General features: G+C 40.9%; 2 protein-coding genes and 1 pseudogene across 2 annotated transcripts; 2 read left to right on the top strand and 1 right to left on the bottom strand.

Moving 5' to 3' along the window:
• Window positions 1–5,415: 5,415 nt before the first annotated feature.
• On the bottom strand, window positions 5,416–6,720 carry LOC142623280 (xyloglucan 6-xylosyltransferase 2-like; annotated as a pseudogene).
• Window positions 6,721–8,039: 1,319 nt separating this feature from the next.
• LOC142624859 (uncharacterized) lies at window positions 8,040–9,355 on the top strand. Its single transcript, XM_075798594.1, has 3 exons — window positions 8,040–8,308; window positions 8,393–8,589; window positions 8,850–9,355. Exons 1-3 carry the CDS (start codon window positions 8,040–8,042, stop codon window positions 9,353–9,355), a joined length of 972 nt encoding a protein of 323 aa, XP_075654709.1.
• Window positions 9,356–12,044: 2,689 nt separating this feature from the next.
• On the top strand, window positions 12,045–12,710 carry LOC142624858 (uncharacterized). The gene is made up of 2 exons (XM_075798593.1): window positions 12,045–12,185; window positions 12,399–12,710. Exons 1-2 carry the CDS (start codon window positions 12,045–12,047, stop codon window positions 12,708–12,710), a joined length of 453 nt encoding a protein of 150 aa, XP_075654708.1.
• Window positions 12,711–17,393: the final 4,683 nt, after the last annotated feature.

Raw genomic sequence — 17,393 nt, 5'->3', positions numbered from 1 at the left:
GAAAGTTAACAGACTTTGATTAAGTAGATATAGAATGAGGTTATGCTAAACCTTTTTCTCACAATATAAAGAGTTAGATATACATATTGAATATATACTATTCACATTTGACAATTTCTACATTCATAGCAATCTTCTCCTATATGATTCAAAGATAATAAATTTAGAAACACAGAATTTCACAACTATCGAGGTAATAAGTTGTTAATTGTAGGTTAAAAATGTGATGTTAAAGGTAGATTCAAATGAAAACAAATAAAAACTAGTCTATTCAACTATTTTGAAAAATGTTATAAAATAGTTGTACTTGTAGCATTACTTATATGAAACCATTCTCCTTATTGTTGAAATCTTAACTTCAAATCACTAGCATAGCTTCTTCCACTCATTTTAACCTTCGCGAGTCCATTCTTCAATTTAGTTCTAATTAAACTCGCATTTGACCAAATCAATAGCCCTTCACTCCTATCGCACTAACCTTCCACTCACCCGCACATTCATTTTCATTGTTCTATACACCTCTTTCCTCCTCACAGTTTGCACCTTCATGACAGCAACTTTGTCAAGTCACACCAATCTTAATCTCATCAACCTACACTTTTTTATCTTGCATAGACATCAACTTTGCCAATCACATCATTTTTAGTCATCATAATCTCCTAGAGGTTCATGTGGACTGATAAATGTGTAATTGAAAATTTTGACCAATACTCTTATCTACATTTAATAATGGACACTAGCGGGCACTACTTAACAGATTAAATTTGCTGTCATTGGATGTACTAAAAAAGAATCATTGATTTATTGATTTGATGGTAAATATTAAAGATTATTCATCATGTTATCATGAAATGAACCCTTAGGCCATAAGTCTAAAGACATTATAAATTCAAATGTTATTGCATCCTATTGCTTTGGAGGAATTTGGATTACAAGAGAACTCTTATATACTATCAAATTGCTTTGGAGGTGCAGGTATTTAAATTACAAGAGAATTCCTAAATATTGCTTTGGAGATTCCATTGGCAATGATTGACGATCATCCAATGCCTTGATTTTAGTTAAAGATTATGTTGTCTCAATACGCTTGGTTGCAAAATTGAAAGATAAAATCATATTTGCAATAGGAATTTGCTGAAAAACTCGATCTAAACTTGCATGGAGGGCGATTGGAATCCTATGCCATTCGATTTTTCTTATAAGCTATGCAGCAAGCATTTTTGTCTAAACATGTATTCTGTTCCCATGTTCGAAACAAAAACATCCCACATGAAAAAAATAATAATAATAATAACGATAATGTTACCATTATCATTATGTCAATTTTGGGAGTTGATTGTCGTTGTATGATTTTGCCAATTCAAGTCTGAGTCTTTTGACATCATTTCTCACATTCTAGCTACTTTAGAGACCCGCCTTAGTTTACTTTCCCTTAAAATATAGTTTGGGCTTTGTTTGATAAAATGCTCCCTATCAACTTTTAATTTAGCCCGCTTAATGACAAAAGCTGCTTCTCTATATGTATGAGAAAACAATAGACTATCTGTATAAGTTTATTACAATAGCGGTTTCAAGATTTTTCTAGAGAATCAATAAGAAATATAAATTATATAAAATTTAAAATAAAAAAAAACTTAAATATAATGATATTAAAAAAAAAAACTCAAATATATAAGTTTTATAATTGCCTTTTAAGGTTTTATATTTTAAAATCATTGCATGATAATTTTATTATTAATCTTACTAGCTATATTTTTTTTAATGTACACAACTAAATTCACTGATCTCTCGTTCGTTATTACAAATTTGTCAATAATAATAGCAAAAGAATAAAAAATAAACTATAAAGTTCATTTGATATATATATTTTTAATATAATAAACATATTAATTGCTATTGCTAAAATTAAAATTTAAAAATCATCTATTACTTCTAAATATAATAAACATATTAATTATTATTGTTTAGAATACTATAATTTATTAGTTTTTGTCTTTTACCCTTTACAATTCTTTTATTTAATTCACAAGACATTTTTGGGCAAATTTTTGTATTTTCTTTACGATTCTTTAATTTAATTTATTAGTTTATGTCGCACGGCCCCACTGACGAAGTGACTAATTGTTTAATTGTTTCACACTTTCGTTGTCTTTTAGTGTTAATGCTCCCAACTGACTAACCCACTCAAAAAACACATAACAATACAAACAGTAAACACACACATAGAGACTGACCGTCAAAGACTCAAAAGACAAAAACTCAAAACTCAAAAGCTTTTTATCAAAACACTGTGACCAGTTACCTCCGCAAGTTTTGTAAAAATATAGGTACTAACAGAAAGTGCGTGACAATATGTATTGTAGTGTCCAAAAATAACCGTTTTTGTTATTTAAACAGCGTAAACAAACGGGCTAAGTTTATCAAAACACTATAAAGTTTAAACTAATAAACACACATGAAAGTGAGGAGGGCATAGTGATTCAGCCCCAAAAAAAAAAAAGAAAAAAAAGAGGAGGGCATAGTGAGGGAGCAGTGCGTTCTGCACTCAAGGTTTGGTTTGGCTTCTTTTTTTAATGATTTTTTTTTAATTCGATAGATTATGGGCTTTTATTTTTTAGATCTAAGATCAAAAAATTTACGTTGGACTTGCTTCTTTTTATTTATTTATTTATTTTTCATTTCAGAGTTTAGAAGCTAAATTCAGCTGGCGCTTAAATAAAATAGGATCAGAGTGTGCAAATTTTTATTGTAGGGGCCAAAACAAATGTAAAATATATATATATATTATATATAAATTTCTCCCAAGTCAATTGAGCCCTGGCCTTCAACGTAGCGCCGCCCCTGATTTAACAGTAATTTAGTACAAAGGAGGTATAATCCAGCTGTTAAAATTGAAAGCAGCTACAAACTTGAGTAATCTATTTCCACATTCTCCAAATGGAAGCATAGACACAGTAAGCTAATTATAATTTTAGGAAAAAATTTCTCTCCAAACAACTTGAGTAATCTATTTCCACATTCTCCAAATGGAAGCATAGACACAGTAAGCTAATTATAATTTTAGGAAAAAATTTCTCTCCAAACTAGTTTGGAGAGAAACTCTTTAAATTTATTAAATATTTTTATATTGAGTGTGAAATTTGAAAATCTAACCGTTGGATTGCATGTTCTTATTATATTATTCATGCTTACAAAATTTCAAGAAAATCAAAAATCAATTGCTATGTCATCAAACAAATGTTAAAATTTCAAGTTTTTGTAATCTAAAATTGTGTATAAAAAATAAGTTCATTGATCAAATAGTAAATAAAATCCAATTTGGACGAAATTTGATATACATGTTAAGAACATAAGGAACATGAAATTCAACGGTTAGATTTTCAAAATTCACACCTAAAAAAAAGATATATGATAAGTTTGAAGGGTTTCTTTCCAAACTAGTTTGGAGAGAAACTTTGTTCCTAATTTTAAGTGCTGACTGTACCATCTCTAGCTATACCTAACCAATATTCATCAACATATTACAAGAAAAATAGGGCATATGGCTCTATGAGCTTCAATTCCTTTGTCACGTTAATTCCATTCAGCACTGATAAGATTTCGAAAGCAGCAGCAACAAATACAGCTGAACTACATTGATGTGTTCACGTTGCAATTTCCCTAACCAAACTTAAATGTTGTTTGCAACTTTGTGTTATGAGATACAATGACTAGAAGAAAGTCCTTTTCCATTAGATTAAAATGCAAAGGTGATAAATCCCCCAAAGAACAAATCTTAAGATTTGGGGCGAAAATGGGCAAATGCCCATGTCGCGCAAAAAAAAAAAAAAAAAGGCAAATGCCTCATTTCTAAAACTAATTAAGAAAATGTCCCTTTTTTGAAACTCGATTTTTGGACAATCGAGTTATAACAAACTAAAAATTAAAAAAAAAAAATTTGCTTAAACTCGAGCTCCATGAACTTGAGTTCCACGCAATTTTTTAAAGCCCTATAGTGGCGTATTAAAACAAGCAAGTTTTTTCTTAAGTTTGATCGCTCCATTAGGAAGCCCTATAGTGGCGTTTTAGATCCCTATAGTAGTGTTTTTAAATATGCAAGTTTTTTCTTAAGTCTAATCACTCCATAGGGAGCCCTATAGTGGTTTTTTTATGGAACTCGAGCTTCCTGAACTCGAGTTCCATGCAATTTTTTTTTAAAAGTTTTACCTATAGTTGTGTTTCATGGAGGCCTATAGTGGTGTTCTTATGGAACTCGAGTTCCATGCAATTATTTTATTTTATTTTATTTTAAGTTTTACCTATAGTTGCGTTTTATGGAGGCCTACAGTAGCGTTTTTTATGGAACTCGAGTTCCATGCAATTTTTTTTTTTTTTTAGTTTGATCGCCCTATAACTTGATTGTCCACAAATTGAGTTTTACATTGAAACTCGATTTTTTAAAAATCGAGTTACAAAAGAGGGGCATTTCCCTAATTAGTTTGGGAAATGGGGCATTTGCCTATTTTTTTTGTGCGAAATGGGCATTTGCCCTTTTTCTCCTAAGATTTGGTACTTACATTTCATTCCTAGAAATTATATGCAAATACATATCTTGAATTAGAGAAAACTGGAAAGCTATCGATTACTATTTACCATGATCTGAAAATCAATTCAAGATTTGCCAAGTAAAGCAAGGGAAGGCATGTTAGCTCACAAGTAACATCTCCTCACTATCAATATTCTCTGATGCTGCTAACTCAAAAATTCTTCATCTTCATCATCATGTGTATCTATAAATGCTGCTACCTCAAATATTCATCATCATCATCATCATCATCATCATCATGTGTATCTATAAAGTCAATCTCATGTCCTTGTGGGTGACTTTAGAATCATTAATTTCTCATCTTTGTAACATATACACACCCTTATTCAACGCCCTTCATCATTTTATACCAAAACACGTTGACTTACCTCTTGTTTGATTACAAATCAGATTTTACTGCTCGAGGTGATAAAGAATCGCTCAAGAATATTTATTCAACTTCGCAAGAAAGGATATATGGGTTCGGTAATGCCTAACTTAATAGGACCTCATTGCGAAATACACAAGTTAGTGATAAGGAAAAGAAAATTCAAGTGCACAAATGATGAAGCAAGAAATATGAATGATTACAACTCACTTAATTAATAAGAACATAAATGAAAAATAGAACTTACAAACCTACAAACTACAAAAGCCTACTCCTAGTTCATGTGCCTACAAGCATGAATCGATTTGCCTACGGGACTACTTACCTACATTGCTTTACTATTATTTGAAAATACAAATTTGTCTTGGATGTTAGATGGTCAATGACTCTTTTCTTGTCAAATGAAGCCTTCTATTTACAGGCAATAGTAAACAATTTAAGCTAATTAAACTCATAATCATGATCAAGAAGACGTTGATACCTTAGAAGTGTGAAGCAAACCAAGATCATCTTTCACTTCCAAGTGGATTGCTAGTCTCATTCCTCACTCTCTTCACTCTCATACTACCCAAATTCTTGTGCTCAAGCCTATACATTTTCAAAATCTGATTATCCCCAAAATTAAAAGCTCTATCCATTTGTCTCAAACAACTCTCCACTAGATAATCCGCAAACTTCGCACAAGGCTTACACCCTTCAAAATGAGTGACCAAAGGCCACCTATGGTCACCCAATCCAGGATGATAATTCTTCATCATCCCCTCATACCCATCCACCAAAATCGCCCACCGTGAAGATAATACGCGCTTTCTAACTACACTTTGCTCCCCCTATTTCTCTCTTTCTTTCACCAGCATATACACCATTGCTAACTGATCATCCGCTTCAAAAACTGGCCGATCTCTTAGTTCTCGGGCCAAGACTTTACCTGCTTCGTCTCAGATCTTCCCTTTTGGACCCATCGGAGCCCAAGCATCAAGAATATCCAACGCCCATCGGAATTCCGTAGCAAAAACGAACTGGTATTCAACCCGATCCAATTTTTGTGATGGTAAACCAGTTCGTTCCAACTGTGCATCACAAAGTTGTGATCTTTGTACCTCTCCCATGGAATTTCAAAAGCCATGTTTGTAAACATCGCATCACTGTCCATCCACCATAGAAACTCGATTTAGGGGTGAGAAAGCAAAAGTTTCCAAATCAATGGAAGTTTCACCTAAAAACCGGTCATCTTGGTGTCGAAAAGCACCATGTTGTAGAAGACCTCGATCCTGTGCAACCTACAGTAATCGATCTTATTCTTGATTGATTTCAAAAGGTAATGGTCACCGACCGAGTTTTTGCAAGGTTTCGGAGATGAACCGGCAATAAGCAAGACTCAGGATTTATTCGGCTCGATATAGTTTGGGAAATGCGGGTTACTTTTCAACCACTCGGATCTTTGTTTGTCCCAATCAGAGATTTTTGGGCCAAGACTATAGGGTTTGTCCCGGTCGGGTTTTCTTTCGGGTTCTTCAACTACCAATATTTTGGAGTTTTCGGAATCGGAGTCGGGTTGGGCCTTTTGGAGGACGCGATAGGGCTTCACGCAGCATCCGCTTATCTCGTTGAAGTTTTGCTCTGGGGTGGTTCCAAATTTAGCGGCTCCGATAGTGCCACGTAGGACAATGACTACAATGAATAATAAGCAGAGGAACCTAACGGTGCTGTTTCGAGCCACGCGTTGGATCTGACGGACTCGTCTTGGTCCCAAAAACCGGTCCAGCATATTTTATTATAATAAGAACTGAAATTAGAAGCTTTTTACATTGAAATTGAAAACCATGGTAGCTACTAGCTAGCTCTAAGTTGGGACAAAGAAGAAAGAAATAAGAAGCACAGAGAGAGGAGAATAAAGAAAGAGCGAGCGATAGTCATGTAGCCAGTAAGGAGTTTCGTTCTTTATTTTTGATTTCTTTGTGTCTCTCTCTGTTTCTTTGTTTATGTGTTTTTTGATCTCTGGTTTTGCATCTTTCTTGTTTGTTACCTCATGTATCTTTCTAAATTCTATGTTATTCTATTGTCATAGTTTATAGTTCTGTGTAGTGTAGCCCTCTGAAGGGGATAATATTGAGATGGACGGTCAGATTTTACAAGACCTACCATAGGCAACTACACTAGGTTGACGGATGGAGAAATGAAGTAGTGCGACGACGTATCATAGGTATACGGATGACTTGTGGAGAACAGATCACCTACAGTAGACGGATAATGGTGTGGACGGTTGCTAGGGTGGACGGAGGCAAAAGCCATGCGGCACCTACATGATTTATTTGGTTCTCAAGGAACTTCAAATGAAATAACTTGTGCTCCACGATTGACCCTAGTCAATAGAACCTTTATATAGAAAGGGTCCTTTAAAATACGTACATTTATGAGGATTCTCTCTACAAGGATATATTCCACTTTGCCAAGGAACCAAGGTCGGTTCCCCACTACTATAAAAACTCAGAACCCTCAGAAACTAAGGTACGCATAATTCCCCCTAGCTCTAGCACTCTAGAGTTGTGACAGTTTTCTAACTTAACCTTCGGAGGGTATTTGGTCGGTACCACACCATTACTCTCTTGAGGACTTCTTTTTTGGTGTTGTGTAGGTGTTGTTCTAGGCACGTGAGGATTGTGCAGCTTACTGACGATTTTCGGTATCATCAGTTGGTGCCGTCTGTGAGGAACGGTATGCTAAGAAAGCCATACTACTGGTCCCTGAACAAAAAGTTGCATGGTGCTTACTCGCTCGATGGAAACCACCACTAACAACCAAGGAGACGAGCCCTGTACAGCGACACTTGAAAGGTAGGTTTAGACTCTCACCGCAGCAGTTGAGCGCTTCACCAAATAGAACCATGACTTAGAAGAGCAGTTGCACCAAAGGGACGCCAAGCCCCGGAATCAGGAAGAGGAGCAGGAGAGTGATAGCCTTCTACACGCTAACAGCAGACAAAATAGGGAAGGGCCAGAAGGTAGCAACATCGTGAGTAGGCTGACAACAACAGACATCGCCCCCCCTCCAAACCTAATCGCAGATATGCAAATGATGATGGAATAGATGGACTTGATGATGGACGCCTTCAGGGGACAGGTATCAAGTGATCTCGACGAACTGGTATACCGAATGGATTCACCCTTAACTACACCTGTTACTTCATTCCCTTTCCCACCGAAGTTTAGCATGTCGCAAGTAGAATCCTACGACGGGTCAAAAGATCCTTTAGATCACTTGGAGACGTTCAAGACCCTTATGCACCTGCAAGGCGTAGCAAATGAGATAATGTGCAAGGCTTTTCTCACCACGTTGAGGGGTCCTATAAGAGTGTGGTTTGGTAGGCTGACGCCAAACTCCATTAGTACCTTCAAGGAGTTGAGCGCGTAGTTTGCCTCGCACTTTATTGGGGGACACAGGTACAAGAAGTCAACCGCGTGCCTAATGAACATCAAACAACGAGAGGACGAGATGCTAAGGTCTTACATCACTTGCTTCAACAAGGAGGCCCTCTCAATTGATGAAGTGGATGACAAGATACTCGTGGCCGCGTTCACCAATGGGTTACAGAAAAGGAAGTTTTTGTTTTACCTATACAAGAATGACCCGAAGAAATGTCTGATGTACTTTACAGGGCTACCAAATACATGAACGCGAAAAACGCGATGCTCGCGCGAGAGAAAAAGCCCAGAAAGAGGGAAAGACAAGAAGAAGCAAAGCAGGAAAGAGGGTGGAAGGACATGAGGACGGGAGACGGACGAGAGGACAGATGCTCCAAGCCCCCCACAAAAAGATTCACGAATTTCACCTCGCTAAACGTCCCCATCGATTAGGTGCTCATGCAAATCTAAGACGAAGGATCCTTAACGTTTCCAGGCAAGCTGAAAGGTGACTCCAATAAGAGGTCCAGGGATAAGTACTACCATTTCCATCGAGACCATGGCCACGATACGTTCGAATGCTACAATTTGAAGCAGCATATAGAAGCCCTAATCAGGCAGGGGAAATTGCAGAGGTTCATAAGCAAAGAGAAGACGGACCAGCTGCAAGAGCAGGGCCCTCGGAGGGAAAATGAGCGCCTAAAACCACCCATCGGGGACATAAGGATGATTGTAGGGGGCACAACAACTTCCAGTTCAACTAAGAAGGCACGCAAGACCTACCTCTGGATGGTTCAGAATGTTCAGCTAACAGGTTTGGTCCCTAAGATGGTGCTCATTGACAATCCTATAATTGGGTTCTCGGAGGAAGACGCTCGACGTCTCCATCATCCACATGACGATGCACTAGTTATGAGTATATGGATTGACGACTACAACACCCACAAGGTCCTGGTAGACAACGGCAGCTCCGCCGATATACTCTACTACCCAACCTTCTAGAAAATGAGGATTGAGAAAGAACGATTGATACCGATGGATGCACCACTCATTGGGTTCAGAGGGACAAGAGTGTTTTTACTCAATGCGATAACCTTGCCTATCACCGTCGGCGATTACCTTCAGCAGATAACTAGGGATGTCACATTCCTGGTAGTAGACTGTTCATTCGCTTACAACACCATCCTTGGCCGCTATACACTTAATTCGTGGAAGGCCGTAACCTCCACTTACCACCTGATGGTCAAGTTCCCCACCGAATATGGCGTAGGAGAGGTACGGGGAGACCAAGTAGCGGCACGCGAATGTTACATCGCCATGCTATAGATGGATGGCCATTTGCCAATGATGTGTATAGGAGAACGTCGGACGGGGTTAGAGCCGGTCGAGAGGTTAGAAGAGGTACCCCTTGATGATTCTATGCCCAACCGAATGACAAGGATAGGCACTCTTGTGAGCCCACTAGTCCGTCAGACATTGATATCATTTCTAAAGAAAAACCAAGACGTCTTCACCTGGAGCCACAAAGACATGCCTAGAATCAGCCCTTCGGTCATGGTCCACAAATTGAATGTATCGTCCACCTTCTCCCCTATCAGTCAGAAGAAGCCGGTATTTGCTCCAGAACGAGACAAGGCCATAGCCGAAGAAGTTTGTAAGTTGAAGGAAGCAAGGTTTATACAAGAAGTATATTATCCCGACTGGCTGGCCAACGTAGTGATGGTAACAAAAACCAATGGGAAGTGGAGGATGTGCGTAGATTTTACAGATATGAGCAGGGCGTGCCCCAAAGACAGCTACCTGCTCCCCCGCATAGATATTTAGGTGGACTCAATTGCAAGACATCAATTGCTGAGTTTCATGGACGAGTTTTCTGGTTACAACCAGATCAAGTTAGACGAAGCTGACCAAGAGAAGACCTTTTTCGTCACCAGCCAGGGTCTCTTCTACTATCAAGTCATGCCATTTGGACTTAAGAACGCAGATGCCATATACCAGAGGTTGATGGACAAGATGTTTGCGCACCAGATTGGGAGGAACATCCAAGTATACGTGGACGACATTCTGATTAAAAATGTACGGGAAGACGGGCACCTGGACAACCTCAAGGAGACTTTTAAGACCCTTCGACGCTGTAACATGAAGTTAAATCTGAACAAGTTTGCTTTCAGTGTGACAGCAGGAAAGTTCCTGGGATTCATGGTTTCCCAAAAGGGTATTGAGGTCAACCCAGACAAGATATGTGCCATCGTGGAGTTGGCTCTGCCAAAGATTGTTAAGGAGGTACAGAGTCTGAATGGTAAGGTTGCTGCAGTGAACAGGTTCGTCTCGAGGGCCACAGATAAGTGTCTACCCTTCTTCCGCACACTAAAAAAGGCCTTTGAATGGACGACCGAGTGTTAGCGTGCATTCGAGGACTTGAAGGCTTACCTTTCTTCCCTACCTTTGCTTAGTGCATCTAAGCCTGGAGAAGAGTTGTTTCTCTACTTAGCTGCCTCTTCAGTTGCTGTCAGCACAACCTTAGTTAGGGAGGAAAATGGGGTACAGAAGCCTGTACAGAAGAAAGGTACCCCCCTATGGAAAAGCTCGTTTTCACGTTGATAACTACAGCACAAAAGCTAAAACCATATTTCCAGCCTCACATTGTTGTTGTCTTGACCGATAAACCCCTGCTGAGAGCAATGAGCAGTCCAGAGGCAGCTGGACGGATGACGCTATGGGCAATTGAGTTGAATGAGTTTGACATACAGTATTGCCCGCGCACGGCCATAAAAGGGCAGGTTCTTTTTGGTTTCATTGCAGAGTTCACACCCACGGACAAGCAGGGGCAGGAGAGAATCCCCAATGGATGGTCCACACGGACGGATCGTCAAATAAGCATGCAGGTGGAGTTAGTGTAGTACTCCGCAGCCTAGAGGGAGACGAGGTCGAGTGCATGATCTGACTTGACTTCCCCACAACAAACAACAAGGCCAAATATGAAGCGCTAATAGTAGGACTGGATCTCGCACAAGTAGCAGGAGCCACGGATGTGATTGTGCATTGCGACTCCCAAGTGGTCACCAGTCAAATTAATGGTAGTTACAAGTGCAAAAGAGAATAGATGAAGGAGTACCTCGAACAAGTGAAGAATAGGATGCACAACCTCAATGCCAAATTCGTTCAAATTCCAAGGGAGGAGAACTAACGAGCCAACCATCTTGCCAAGGTGGCATCAGCAGAACATATGCCTTTTCCCAATCAAGTACTCTTCTTTGTTCAGGACTTACCAATAATAAACACCGTCAATGTGCAAGAGGTAAGTACTGAGAATAACTGGACGAAACCAATCATCTTTTACCTAAGGGACGGCGTGTTGCTTGAAAATAAGAAAGCCGTAGGGAAGTTGAGGGTTTACGCTGCGCAATTCGTATTGATCAAAAGACATCTTGTACAAAAGAGGTTTCACCCGCCTGTACCTGAGGTGCCTTATCCCTGAGGAAGCGGACTATGTCATAAGAGAGGTCCATGAAGGAGTGTGCGGGAACCACTTAGGATCGCGGTCCTTAGTTAACAAGCTGATAAGGGTCGGGTACTATTGGCCCACCATGCAGAAGGATGCGTAGATATACATGAGAACTTGTGACAAGTGTCAGAGGTTTGGCAACCTCATCAGATAACCAACGGAGGAACTCACCCCAATAACGGCCCCATGGCCTTTCGCTCAATGGGGTTGGATATCATGGGACCGTTTCCTACAGCAGTTAGGCAGCTGAAATTCCTACTAGCCGGCATAGACTACTTCACCAAATGGGTAGAGGTCGAAGCCCTAGCTGCCATCACGGAAAAGAATGTACGCAGTTTTGTATGGAGAAACATCGTTTGCAGGTACGGTATACCTAGGGTCCTGGTCTTAGACAACGGGAAACAGTTCGACAACGACGCATTCAGGGACTTTTGCTCATAGCTTGGGATCAAGAACCACTATTCGTCGCTTGCACACCCTTAGGCCAACGGACAGGTTAAGGTCACAAACCGATCATTGCTGATAATCATCAAAATTCAGCTCGAGGGGGCAAAGGGTATCTGGCCAGAAGAGTTGCCGAGCATACTATGGGCATACAGGACGACGACAAGGACACCTACAGGAAAGACGCCGTTCCGGCTTACATATGGCAGTGAGGCGGTCATCCTAGTTGAGGTAGGACTCACAAGCTACAGAGTAGTGAACTATGACGAGGAGAAGAATGATGAGGCGATACGCCTGCAGCTAGATATGGTAGATGTAGTTAGAGCGACAGCTGAACAAAGGTTAGCACTGTACCAAAACCTCATGGCCAGGCACTACAACTCCCGGGTGAAACACAGGGACTTTTAGGAAGGAGACCTTGTCTTGAGGAAAGTAACGAGCGCCACCAAAGACCCCTCTTAGGGGAAATTAGGACCCAATTGGCAGGGACCGTACAGGATCGCATCATGGCATAGGAAGGGCATATACTACCTTGAGACACTGGACGAAAAAAAGTTGCAACATCTATGGAACGCGGAGAACCTGAAGAAGTACTACCAGTAGATAAGGGCGCAGGCGGCACTCCCTATTTCCAGTTTATTTTTTCAGTCTACCCCCTTTAGTTTTTATTATCTACAACACTTTTGAAGCCTAAAGGGCAATTTTCTTATTTTTTTCATGAACAAATTTTACTTGCATATTTATCATAATAAGAGGAGTTTATTCAGAACACGTTGAATGTTTTCCTACAGAATCTTATTCACTCAGTTCATAAACTGGATAGATCATCCAAACAAGATGAGTTTTAATCACTAAGTCCATGAAGTGAACGGATCATCCCAAAGAAGGATGAAATCTATTCACCAAGTGCATGAACTGGACGGATCATCCCAAGAAGGATGAAACATATTCACTAAGTCCATAAACTGAACGGATCATCCAAGGAATATGAGTTTTAATCACTAAGTCCATAAAGTGAATGAATTATCCCAAAGAAGGATGAAATCTATTCACCAAGTGCATAAACTGGATGGATTATCCTAAGAAGGATGAAACATATTCACTAAGTCCATAAACTGGACGGATTGCCCAAAGAGGAAGAGTTGTAATCACTAAGTGGACAGATTATCTCAAAAAAGGATGAAATTTATTCATTAAATCCATAAAACGGACGGATCATCCTGAAATAATGAGTTACAACCATTGAAATCACCTAGAAGTGGACGGGTCACCCAAAAGGGGGTGGACCACGCAAAGTGAACGGATTCACTCCATGAAAAGATTAACTATGTTCACACAAGGACAAGCGCAAAGTAGACGGGTATACTATATAATCAAAATATTATAAAGAAATGTCTACATAAAAGCCTACAAAACGATAGGCAACGGTTAAAATTAACAAAGATACTGTTCTCCAAAGCATTTTCAAATCTGAAAAAAAAAAAGAAATAAAAACAAAAATAACTACTGTTGGGCAACGAGGGTTTCCTCCTCCTTTTCCTCAAGCGTTTGGACCTCGCGCTGATGGGTGCAAACCTAGACGGGCTTTCTTGTATCAGCTTGTTGAGCCTCGCTGTCGCTGGGGTCGTCACCAAAGAGCTTGTCTGTCCCTTCAGAGTCAACGGGGTGGGCAGGAGTCTGGCCTTTAGGATTAATGGTAATATGCGAAAGGTTCAAGTTTGGGAAGGAAGCCTTGACTTGATGGAGGCAATCGTTGAAATCGTTAGCAAAGGAGGTGCCCAGTTCACTTAGAAGAGCATCAGAGTCTTGATACTCTTGTATAGCGTCCACCTTTGCCCGATAGAGACTATCCTCCTTATCCTCAAGAACCTTTCCCAGCTCTTCAACTTGTCTCTCCAACTCACCCCGAAGTTGCTCCGACGACTTGAGCATCTCGTCCTGATGGACCTTCCAGGCCTTCAGCTCTGTTAGCTCCTCCTCCATCGCTCTCACCTTCGCACGAACACGTTCCAGTGACGTCTCATGGGAAAGGCAGCGCTCCATCAGCCCTTCAACATCAAGACCCCCTGCACCAACCACAAGCTGAGATCAGGAAAATAATAAACAAACACGACGGAAAGGTATTGTGACGGATACAAACCTATGCAAGGTTAAACAGACCCATCTCCCCCATAGCTTCAGTAGCATGGTTGCCCAGATCCTCATAATCCTTGTCCTTGATAATAGATGTGATATGCTTAAGAGCGCATTAAGAATCCTCACAAAGAAGGACAGGCGGTTTCTCCTTGACGGGGTCTGGGCCAACCATCAAGCTCTTACCCTTCCCCGGGCCAAGCTTGGGGGGCAACTTGAACGAGCCGGAATTTTGCCTGGTAGCTAGCCACGTCACCACCTTAGGCTTCTTAGCCTGACGGTGCAATTTTTCGGACGGCAGCCTTTTGGTGGATGGATGAGCCAAACCTGTCTTAGGAGGAAGGCTCCCCTCCTGTTTCTTCTTAGCAGCAGCCTGCTGCTTGATGTAAGCTCTTCTCTTGCTATCTTCCATTTCTGCATAAGAACGAACGGGTAAGAATCAGAGAGGCTACTATAAAACAAGAAAAGACATACATTGGGTAACAGACTTATGTTTGCGAACTTGTCCGTCGTAGCGGCGGGCAGCAACTGTGGGTTTCGGATCGTCGCAGTGCCAGTAGAGAGTGTCCAAAGTGACCAACTTAGCCCACGTCCTTTCCAACAGCTCAATGGTCTTAAAGATCTTTTCCATAAAACTTCACCACTCAAGAGTAACTTCTGGACAGTCTCGAGCTGCAGAAAGAGACAGTTAGAATGATTAAACCAAATTAAAAAAATGAAGCCAAGACAGACAGATACCTACCAGATGAGGGCATTATACCCTAGGTCCTGTTGTAGATGCTCATTTTTATTAGAAGCCCAGTAGGAGGAAAGGCCCAAAAGACATGGGCAGAATAGAGTGGTATAGAAAATACCATTAAAGCCCAAGTGGCAGGAATAATGGATCATGGATCCGTAAAGCAAGCAAATGGACCTTGAAGAAGTAAATGGGTCTAAGACAGCCCGGAAGAGAAAAATAACAAACCCATGGGTTGTACGGATGTAGAAAAGTAAGAATGGGCCACGACTATCACAGCAGGCCCAAGGCAATGTAAGTAAAGAAAGTAAGGGGTAATGGAAAATCCATGAGCCCCAAGGATAAAGTAAGAAGCACTTGGGCCAGGGAAACCCAAGGAGTTAGTAAAAGCCCATAGGAAACATAGAAATGGAAAGGGCCAAGGATGCCCTAAGAAAGTAAACGGGCCGAGGATGCCCAAAGGAAAGTAGGCAGGACGAGGGAACCTATAAGTAGTAAATGGCCCAATGAGTTTATTGGGCCATTAGAGAAGGAATGAATAGTGAAGTCCAAAGGGGCCCAGCGGCCCTAGGTCAAGCAAACCTCATAGCAAGCATAACAGAGTGGTGTGGCAGGAAACAAATAACAAGGGCTGAGAATAAAATTATGGAACAGCCCACAATCGGGCAAGGCCCGGCCCCTAAAAGAAGCAAGCCATAAATGAGAAGTCAAGGAAAGCAACCCACGTCATAAGAAGTCAAAGATGAACGGCAGACCGGGCAGATTGACCTTCAGACCACGGCAGACACATGAGTAGCGGGCAGAGTTTGTGATGGGTATGGAGGTAAGGCACGCGCAAGGCCCAGGCACCACCAGCTTGTACCCAGCCAATACAGGAAGTGGTGAGGTCATGGGTCAGAGGTAAGAGAGTATGGTCTGGCGGTGGGGAAGGGTAAAAACCTATTTTCGTGTTTCCTGCTCAAGCTCTTTTGGTGGCAATATCCTGCTGGGATGACATACTACCCAAAAGAGACAAAGCTGAGTTGGAACCACTAGGTGCATGCCATGAGGGACGGAGAGGAGGAGAGTACTTACACCGTGGCAGGTGAGAGTGCCACGGCAAGCAAGCAAACAAAAAAGCCTTCTTTGTCTGGTAAGGCGAAATGGCGGCGCCAGTGTAGGTAAGTGGCTCTGGTTGGCTGACTGACTAGTCAGTGATGGTCGGCAAGGACACCCACACCAAACAAAAACGGTTAAGGGCTAAAATGGTAAAAGTCAAGCACGACTAGCACTATATAAAGGGCCTTTGCTATGCATGGCGGGAGGAGTCAATCTCTGAAGGGATAATCGCTAGAATTAAAAAGGATAGCAAAAGTAAAAGAAAACCAAAGAAAAAAGAAAGAAAGAATTAAGAGAGAATAGACAGGGAAAGAACTAGAAAACAGATAGAATAGAGTAGTAGGCATGCACCGAATTGGTCGATCTCCCTCTCTCTCTCCAACTCATGCTCTCTGGTAACGGAGAAGGACCTCACTAAACTCAAGTCATTTAGGCCATCCTCTTCAAAGTAACTAATGTTCCCTTCAGAGAGATTAGTCGCATTGAAGAGGTGATTCCCCTTCTTGACTTAAACTTGGTAGCGTAACTTAATGCGGTAGGCTGACATTTATTTCTGTTAATAAGCTTATTGTTGTTCATTCAATACTTACCCTTTTGTTGCTGTTTCACAAAACGAGCACTCTTTATCAAAGCCCACTATTTATTTTATCTAAATCTTAAAGGAATTTCCATTATTGTCTTTATTATATCTGCCTGCCATAGTTAATGTAACAGTTCTGCCTGCCATGAGGCATTGTTTACGCATTGTTTGAGCACAAGTCGGACTAAGAAGGGTTGCTCTTAGACTAGTCTCAACTCCCTGATCCAGAAATCTTTGGGCCTAGTGTAGCAGTATGCGGCCCAACCCCAACATTTACAAAAAAAGGCCCACACACATGTCAACAGGCATGTATTCCTGGTTGTCAGGGTGACACATCTAGTCATCCCTCTGGATGAAAAAATATTGGCTCTTCCAATTCCTATTGGAATCTGGGGTCTCGCAAACTAACCTTAGCAATGGACTCCTCAGCAGGAAACTGTACATACCCTTAGATTGGGTAATCTCGGATGGGCAGTAGCAATGGAAGAACTCCTCCACTGTCAACCGGCGCGCTCCATTTGACATAACCCCATACAAGACCTCT

This window comes from Castanea sativa, chromosome 2, assembly GCF_040712315.1.
Source record: "Castanea sativa cultivar Marrone di Chiusa Pesio chromosome 2, ASM4071231v1".
NCBI lineage: Eukaryota > Viridiplantae > Streptophyta > Magnoliopsida > Fagales > Fagaceae > Castanea > Castanea sativa.
The sequence above is the reverse complement of the archived record's forward strand: the minus strand, read 5'-3'. Positions and strand labels throughout refer to the sequence as shown.